The 9,542-nt window shown below is 37.4% G+C and overlaps 1 protein-coding gene across 2 annotated transcripts; it reads left to right on the forward strand.

Annotated features, from left to right (window-relative positions):
* Window positions 1–354: 354 nt before the first annotated feature.
* LOC115418161 (dimethylaniline monooxygenase [N-oxide-forming] 5-like) lies at window positions 355–9,542 on the forward strand. Of its 2 annotated transcripts, none has more exons than XM_030132546.1 (11): window positions 355–370; window positions 4,003–4,141; window positions 4,479–4,667; window positions 5,413–5,578; window positions 5,745–5,887; window positions 6,286–6,485; window positions 6,607–6,742; window positions 6,879–7,098; window positions 7,184–7,256; window positions 7,927–8,179; window positions 9,034–9,542. In XM_030132546.1, exons 2-11 carry the CDS (start codon window positions 4,010–4,012, stop codon window positions 9,181–9,183), a joined length of 1,662 nt encoding a protein of 553 aa, XP_029988406.1. In that variant the 5' UTR covers window positions 355–370; window positions 4,003–4,009; the 3' UTR covers window positions 9,184–9,542. The 2 variants fall into 2 exon arrangements, with proteins under 2 accessions (XP_029988406.1, XP_029988407.1); XM_030132547.1 differs by having other exon boundaries at window positions 7,927–8,183; window positions 9,034–9,135.

The raw sequence follows: 9,542 nt of genomic DNA on the forward strand, positions 1-9,542 counted from the left end.
CATAAAACGGGGAGTTCTACAGCAGATATTCTTTCACAGACAAAAGTTGGAAAGTAACTTCAACTATCAATATCTAAAAGTGATGTTAGCAAAAACTCAATAGATAATTTTTTTGTCACAGGGAACAAACTGTGAGGGACAGATCCAGAATACACCAAAGAGCTGAGTTCAATTGAACCATGTCCAAATTCTACCCACAAATTGAACTCTAGTTAAAGTTAAATCCAAGTGATATTGATGAACCTTTTTTGGTGGCTGGGATAAGGAAAAAAAAAAAAACAGCATGTGTCCTAATTCACTGATTCAGTATAAATAGCTAAGCTCTGCTGGTGCTCTTCCCACTCGGCAGGCGCACAAAGACAGGATCAAGGTAAATAAATATGATATGATTTCTACTTGTGCATGTACAGTAACTAAAATGCAACATTTCTGCAAAATATTAATTATATATTTACACTTATTTGAACAATATAGCACTACTGTTAGAGCTATTTCTTTTGTTAGTACTTCTTCTTACTACTAATGATAAGTATTATAGTCCATTTTCTTTTATAATTTATGCATATATAATGGGTAGTTTTGTTTGTTTGTTTGTTTGTTTTAAGACTGTGAGTGCGTGTGAGTGTGTTTGGGTGCATTATTATAGGTTTGAACACACTTAAGATAAACTTTGGACTTCATGCAATTTCTAGACACTGTCTTCAGATTTATATCACCAGATCATATTCAATTTAAAAAATAGCTTAAGCATTAAGGCTGTAGGTGGAATATATAAGTCATTATAAAAATGTAAAAAAAAAAAAAAAAAAAAAAAATCTGATAAAATTTTTATGACATACCTTTCTTTTACATGAATGATTGAATTGCAAGCAGCAAAAAATAGGATCTACGTGAATAGGTATGTGGTTAGAGCTATTAAATGCATCAGTCATGTGTTTATATGTGAAAAGATGTTCATGATTTCATTTCTGCAGATCAGCATATTTAACTGGTTCATAAATAATGCAAAAAAAACAAACTATACATTTGAACTTAAACATAACTCTTACATTTCTCTACATTTGACGGTGCTAATCCATGCTTTGGCCATTGAAAAGTATTGAAATATACTCGCTCCCAGCAGGAAAACCAACCATTACGCCACTTCTTTTATTCCTTCTGCCATCAGGCTTTTAAATACCAGTGACAGTGCGTAATGTGTAATGTAGAGTAGACTGTGTATTTACATGTGTTGTTTTTAGGTTTTAAATGTATTTCATCTATTTATTACTACTGTTGCACTTCGTCACCGTTGCACTTTATGGCTGGACCCTTCAGCTGTCCTGTTCATGGACAGATCTGAGTGTATTGTATAGTGGAATGTGTGTCTAATGTCCTGTCCCGCTGCGACCCATGTCTGCAAACTGAATTGACCCTAGGGGATAAATAAAGTTACCTGAATCTGAATCAATGGGACGCTCTCCTTGACTCTGTTTGTCTGGGACACTGATTTGCCTGAAGTAACCTAGCCCTTTCATGCACGAATTATGAGAACCTTAATCAAAATTGTGAGTGTTTTTATTCCTCTTTAGGCATGAAAAAAACAATGTAAATGAAAATTTTCTTCTGAAAAATAAATAAAAATAAGTAAATAAAATAAAAATAATTAAAAAAAAAAAAAAAATACATAAAAAACAATAATGAAAAAAAAATTCTTATGAACCTATTTTTCATGAAGTTGCAAAAATGTCCATTCAACTGGACACCATGTGTTTAATTTTTGATGCACAGAAACATGTATTTACTGATAAATTGTGTGAAAACTACGGGGAGGGCTTATGATTCTGGGGGTTTATGCTCAGGAGAGATCTACATAATCTTACCAATTCATGTCAGAAAAGATATGTACTGTCTTAAAACTTTAATAAACATATGTGTAAACAAAACAAAACAAACAAACAAACAAACAAAAAAATGAAAAGAACAACAAAATCCATGAATATACAAGAGAACAGCTGTAGAATAGCTGTCCACCGTAGTGACCAGTATGCATAAAAGGGCTAGTCTTACATCAAACCCCTCACCCATTTCTGCATTTTATGTGCGACGGAGTAGAACTGGATGTTTATTTGTGATTTTATGTTTCATGCCTCATTGAAATGCAGCTTGGTGTGTATTTAATGATGACCCTGATGAAGTCCATATGTGGAAATGCATTGGCTGAGTTTAATACAATTATTCTGTACAAGTGCTGCTGGAGTTCTTAACCCGCTAATTTTTTCGTCTCCATGCACCTTGGAAGTAGTTGAACCTGCTGCACCAGATTACCATGAGCTGCAATTTAATTCTTAGAGAGAAAAATATATTGGACTTGAGAGGAGGACAGAAACAAAAGCATGACACTTAAATATTTGCACAGATTTGGTTTCTTTGCAGTTTGTACTAAAATCACCTAAGTTGCTTTTTAGCTCTGAGAAAGGTCACTCAAAGGATCTTAAACTTCAGTTATGTGCTTGTCATGGAAATATTTATTTATTTAACCTTGAATAGACAACCAATTTTCATTTACGATGGTGACCTGCCAAAGAGGCAGTACAAAAACAGGGCAAACTAACAACAAAAAGGGATACATCCACAACAAACATATATTATTATCCCTTTATAATAATTGCATGTATAAATTAAAAATGGCTAAATCAGGTGAAACAGTCACAAAATGTTGCCTTCACTAAAAATTTAAAAGAGGTGAGTGGAATGAATGAAGTGAATTTTCCCTTCTTAAAACCCATCTTTTCTCCTTGGCTTTTGAAACCATGTGAGATGTTTAAATGTATTATTTTTATTCAGTTGTTTTATTTGGTATGGGTTTATTGTTCTTATTTTTTGTTGTTTTTAATTGTACAGCTTTTTATGTTTTTAATCTATTCTTGTACTTTATTCTTTTATTTAGGTTTTATTTATTCTTCTGTACAGCACTGTTTTGTTTTGTTTTGTTTTGTTTTTTTGTACAGTTCTATGTCTTTTAATCTATTCTTATATTTTGCTCTGTCATTTTGGTTTTTATTTTTTCTGTACAGCACTTTGGTCCACTGTAGTTGTTTTAAAGTGCTTTACAAATAAAGTTGGATTGGATTTTAGTGGATGTTTCCAGTCATATGCAGCAGAAAACTGAAACAATGAGCAACCAAAAGGAGTAAAAATGTATGTCTTATAAATGACAAATTTGCAGATAAAGAGTCATGGGCTTAGTGATGTGCCTTTCTGTGCAGAGACTTTGAAGCATGTCAGCTAATCCTAGAAGATTTTTGTGAAGTTCAAATCGAAGCTTGTATTGTTTACAGTGAGTGACGTCCTCAGTGATGTTTGAAGACTCGCTGCACAAGGAGCTGCCATATAGTCTATGACATTTCTGTAATGTCTAAATGTCCACTGTTATAGCCTGTAATGGGGAAAACTTTGCTCAATATTTGCTGAAATTGTCTTATTAAGAAAAAATGTAAATTAAAATCAGAATCAGAATACTTTATTATTCTCGGGGGGAAGTTTTATGTTATAGTTGTTCCATTCAGGTATATTAAAAAGTAGTAGGAAAAGAACAGCAATTTGTACAAACTAGACAATAGTTTGTAACAAACAATATATAATCAATATGATGATTAAAAGAAATATACATAAAAAAGTGTGCAAAAATTGTTGTGTTATACAAAAATTGTTATGTTAGATATGATTACCTAAAACTGGATTGATTTTCTAGTGCAAAATTTACTTGTCAAAGACATTTTTCTTTTTTGGGGGGACAAAAAATAAAAATAAAAATCCATAAACAAGGCTTCTTGTACTTTCTCAAAAATCCATTTTTTTGCGCTGAATTCTCTGACCATGCAGAAGTAAGGCTGATACTCACCATCTCAAAAGTCTTCAAATAATATTCTTGTGCACTGATTCCACATCTATTGATGATAACTAAAATATACTCTTCTGTTGTAATGCTTTTTTCTTGCTGTTGTCCTTTTCCTGGTGCAGCTCCATCATGGTGCACAGAGTCGCAGTGATCGGGGCAGGCCCTTCTGGCCTGGCCAGCATCAAGGCTTGTCTGGATGAAGGCTTGGTGCCAACCTGCTTTGAAAGCAGCGATGACATGGGTGGACTGTGGAAGTTCAAGGCAAGTAAAAAAACTGCTCTTACCTGTTGTCTTTGTAGGTTCTCATTTGTCCAGGTCATTGCTCTTCTTGGTTGTTCTTCTTGGTTCAACTGGACTAGTTCAGCTCTTTTTAAAAAAGTTTCGTCTCTCATCCAAGAGACTTCTTCAGTTCTGAACTCTTGGATGAGAGACGAAATGTTTTCAAAAAGAGCTAAACTAGTCCAGTTGAACCAGGAAGAACTACCAAGAAAAAATGTTCTTAGCTACTTCCAAGCTAAACGTTTCAGCATTTCACTGGATTTGAATTAGCCTGATGTTAACTTTCTATTAATGTGTCTTCCATATCATTTCTCTGCAGGAGGTGTCAGAACCCAACAGGGCTAGTATCTACCGTTCACTCACTATCAACATCTCAAAAGAGATGATGTGTTACAGTGACTTCCCCATCCCTGCTGACTACCCCAACTACATGCACCACTCTAAGATCCTCAAGTACTTCAAGATGTATGCAGAGCACTTTAAACTGCTGCAACATGTTCGCTTCCAGGTAACAACATCCACAGAAGGTTAAAGTAATAGTAGTAGTTTATCAGGTCAAAGAATAAACTACTCAACTGCAGCTGATCCAGAATGCTGCTGCTTGAGTCCTCACTAAGTCCAAGAGAGTGGACCACATCAGTCCAGTTCTGAGGTCTCTATGTATAGGCTCCATGTCTCTCAGAGAATAGACTTTAAAATTCTCTTGCTAGCATATAAAGCACTGAATGGTTTAGGCCCAAAATACATCAGAGTCCAGTATGAACCATCCAGACCACTCAGGTGGTCAGGTGCAGGTCTGCTCTGTGTTCCAAAAGTCAGAACTAAACATGGAGAATCAGCGTTCAGTTTCTATGCTCCGTATATCTGGAACAAACTACCAGAAAATATCAGGTCTGCTGAGAGTCTGAGTTCTTTTAAGTCAAGGTTAAAGACTCACCTGTTCACTGCTGCCTTTGACTAAAAGGCTTTTTACTTTTTAAATTTTACATTCTCTAATGAAACTCTGCACTGCAACTCTTACTTTCATATGTGTGTTTTCTATATTTTTGGGTTTTATGTGTTGTTTTCTTACTTGCTGTTTTTAATCACCTTTTACATGTTTCTTTAATAATGTTTTAAATGTGTTTCTTTTTCCCGCGTCGTTATATTTCAATGTCGTTTGTGAAGCACCTTAAATTGTCTTGTTGCTGAAATGTGCTATATAAATAAACTTGCCTTGCCTTACTCAGGCTATTACATTTGTCAAATTTTAGACCTCAGTGAAGAGTGTCACACAGAGACCGGACTTCACTCGCACCGGTCAGTGGGAAGTGGTGACCGAGAATAAAGATGGACAAGAGGAGAGGCACGTCTTTGATGCCGTCATCTGTTGTTCTGGTCATTACACCTACCCTAACATGCCCCTCAAAGACTTCCCAGGTACCGCATCATTCATTCCTTTTAATGAGTGTATGACATTCTGTGGGCCTGTCATTTATTGGTTTTTACGTTCTGAATCACTAGCATCTGGATGTTCTCCACCTCTTATTCTTGAAACACAGTAAAATTACAACAAATATGGGAACACTATGCTGCTGTGTTGCAGGAATTGAGACATTTGAGGGAAAATACTTCCACAGCTGGGACTACAAGGGTTCAGAGGACATGCTTGGGAAGAGAGTGGTGGTCATCGGCATCGGGAACTCAGGAGGAGACATCGCTGTTGAGAGCAGCCGAGTAGCGGAGCAGGTTGGGGAGTTATCGTTTGATTGGCTACTACCGCTACCTTCTGCCCTTTAGGGTTCACCACAGCAAGTCATATCTTCTCACACACTAACTACCAGCATGTCCTCCACCACATCCATAAATCTCCTCTCTGGTAGCTCCATCTTCATCATTCTTCTACTAATACATTCACACTATCCCTCCTTTGCACATGGCTGAATCATCTCAATCTGTCCAAACAGGACAACAAATCTCAACACCTTCCACTCTGGTTCCCGTCTTTTCGTCGGTGCAGTCGTCTCTAAATCATACATCACTGTTCTTATTGTCCTGTGCACCTTTCCTTTCATTCTTGAAGATATCTGTTTCGGCGAAATGTATTTATTTATTCTTGAGTACCTGCTTTTCTCTGGGCTCTGTAGGTGTACATGAGTAGCCGTCGTGGTGCCTGGATCATCCGTCAGGTTTCTGACAACGGCCTGCCCGTGGACATGAAGTACAACACACGCTTCGTTCACATCCTCTTCCAGCTTCTGCCGATCAACGTCCTCAACTGGATCGGTGAGAAAAAACTGAACGCCATGTACGACCACACCACATATGCAATAAAACCCAAACATCGGTAAGATATTTGTATTTCTTCACACATGGTTTTTCTTCATGATCAAAGAGACCAAAGACCATTTGCAGGTCTTTGTACTGTTCATTTTATCCTCACTCTTTCTACGCCTGTTGCCCCAAAGGCTCTTCAGTCAGATCCCAGTGATCAATGATGACTTACCATTCAAGATCCTGTCTGGGTCTGTCATTATGAAACCAAATGTAAAGGAGATTCGTGGTTCCACCGTGATTTTCACTGATGGTAGCGTTGTGGAAAAGGTCAGCATATAATTAAAACTCTTAATTTGTTTTATTACTATGTTGACATTTCTTCTTCAAACATAATCAAATCACATGTAATAAATATTCTTTGTTACATCAAGCACATGTAAGTCTAATTTCTTCTTTGTTGCAGGTTGATGTAATTGTGTTCGCTACAGGCTACAACTACGATTTCCCTTTCCTGCCCAACAGTGCTATGTACAAGTCTGGCCACCGAGTGGGTCTGTACAAGCATGTTTTTCCACCTAACCTGGAGCATCCCACTCTGGCTGTCGTGGGTTTCATCCATGCTCTTGGAGCAATCATGCCTCAGGCTGAAATGCAGGCCCGTTGGGTTACCCGTGTCTTCAAGGGTAAGATGTAGATATAAGATGGATCTGGTTAACGTTTGGCTAATTTCAGTCTATTCATCTCAGTATTCTGTCTCTTGCCCTTCAGGATATAATAAGCTGCCCTCAAACCAGGCCATGATAAAGGCTGTGGAAAATGACACCAAGGAAATGGACAAAAAGTAAAGCTCTTTGATTTGCCTTACTACTACATGAAACCAAGCTCACATTCATCCATCACTTGGATCTTTCTCTTGGCAGAGGGCTCCTGATCTGTAGACTGAGCTCTATGCACAGCCCCACTACTTCCTGAATTTAAGGCAGCTCCTTTATTTCCTGTCTTTCATTATTGGACACACTGATTCATCCAGGTGTGTCTGCTACTTCATGTTGTGACTACTGTGGTCAGACACACCTGGATTAATCAGTGTGTCCAATAATGAAAGACAGGAAATAAAGGAGCTGCCTGAAGTTCAGAAAGTAGTGGGGCTGTGCATAGAGCCCATTAAATCCATTTTAAGCACTAAGGGAACACATTAAGTGTAACTTTAAAGTGAAAAAAACATTTCAGTATCTCAGTAACTTTTAAAACTTTTATTGCCTCATCTATCTATCTATCTATCTATCTATCTATCTATCTATCTATCTATCTATCTATCTATCTATCTATCTGTCTGTCTGTCTGTCTGTCTGTCTGTCTGTCTGTCTGTCTGTCTGTCTGTCACAATGAACCTGTCAAGACCTCTCATGCTAATTATTGAAAATGCCAGAGTTTACGACACTATTGGATGTCATATGAAGTCAGTACTTACCCAGATGACAAATATCCAACTACTGTCTCTGTTCCTACAGTTTCATCGTGTCAAAGCTGACACCACTGCAGGTGGACTTCGTTTCCTACATGGACGACATCGCTGGGGAGATTGGAGCACGGCCGAGTCTTCTCTGGCTGTTCTTCACAGACTATTCACTGTTTAAAAAGGTTCTGTGGGGGCCGGTCACATCCTACCAGTACCGCTTGATGGGACCTGGGAAATGGAATGGGGCACGCAGAGCAATCTTCACACAGTTTGACCGAATGTTCCAGGCACTGAAAACCAGAAAGGTCTGCATAAAACATGTTTTGAAAGAACGTTCTGTTTTCCATAAGGCAGACATGCAACACTTAACCCATAAAGACCCAGAGTTGCTTTTGTGCCAGTTCCCAAATTCATTTTTGCCATTTTTTTAACCTTTTTTAAGTATTTATCACCATTTACTTCAATATTATGCTTTGTATTTTGCATTTTTTATGTAAAAATCAGTTATTGCCTATATTTACGAGGGCTGTTCAATAAATTCATGGCCTCACCCAGAACAGAACAACACAGACTGATAATTTTTTTTTTTTCAACATAATCTCCATTTACAGCAATGCACTTGGTCCATCGATGTTCAAGCATCACTATCCCATCACGAAAGAATGTAACATCCTGTATTATAACAACCAGTATTTCTGGGTGAGGCCATGAACTTATTGAACAGCCCTCGTAATTCACTGATTTTATAGATGTTAATTAAAGGTCAGATTCAAGTTGAGGGTTATTATATTCAAAACAGAGAAAACTGAAGAAAAAGATATATTTTTCTCCAAAATCTATCATTAACTGAACATAAAATAAGCGTCCCCATCCACTATTATTGATCCAACTCCATGGGTTTTACTGGTGAATCAATGTTCTAGAACATGACAGTGTTTCCATGTTCACTAAGGAGCCTCTGAAGGTCTATGACAAACTGTATTTTACATCAATTATTTACATATATTGATTGGATAAGTGAAACTACAGGTATTAAACATTTTATATCACGGAATGATTTTGGTTGTTGATGGTTGTTTGGGTCTTTATGGGTTCATGTCCACAGTTATCTGATCATATAGCACAGTTTGTATTAAACATGAACGTCCCCTTCTTTCAGGTTGATGAACCAGAGCCATCTTATGTCGGCCGCCTGATGAAGCTGACCCTGACTGTCATGGCTGGAGGAGCTGCTGTTTACTACGTCCATGTGCGCCATCCAACAGTCATCCCTGACCTGCTGGCCCGAGTCCGACCACAAACTGCCTGAACATGCTCCACTTGTCAAAACACATGAATTCCATACGCCCAGTTTCTATATCCCTTCAGAAGTCTAATTCAGTCTTGTCCTGTTTGGGTTTTAATTTGGGAAGACATTACAAGAGTCATTGTATAAAGTGTATATTTATTATATTCAGTGGTGATGTCAAACTTATTGGTATTAAATATTATCTGTTTGCTGTCTGTATGTAACACCAACAACACTGTAACACCAACAACACTATGTATTCATTATCCATCCTTCTGTATCAGACATAGTCATGTTAATTTTATCTTCAAGTTACCATGATGGAGAGCTCTTCCTGTGTATGCGCCAAAAAACAGACATTAAACAACTTTTACCACTCT

This window comes from Sphaeramia orbicularis, chromosome 4 (genome assembly GCF_902148855.1).
Source record: "Sphaeramia orbicularis chromosome 4, fSphaOr1.1, whole genome shotgun sequence".
Lineage (NCBI taxonomy): Eukaryota > Metazoa > Chordata > Actinopteri > Kurtiformes > Apogonidae > Sphaeramia > Sphaeramia orbicularis.

Bases quoted from the DNA above. Each gene is read 5' to 3' on its own strand.
- LOC115418161 (XM_030132546.1), top strand. From the start codon at position 4,010: ATGGTGCACAGAGTCGCAGTGATCGGGGCAGGCCCTTCTGGCCTGGCC. The intron at 5,579-5,744 runs GTACCGCATCAT...GCTGTGTTGCAG, and splicing joins GCCCCTCAAAGACTTCCCAG to GAATTGAGACATTTGAGGGA. The intron at 7,099-7,183 runs GTAAGATGTAGA...CTTGCCCTTCAG, and splicing joins GGTTACCCGTGTCTTCAAGG to GATATAATAAGCTGCCCTCA.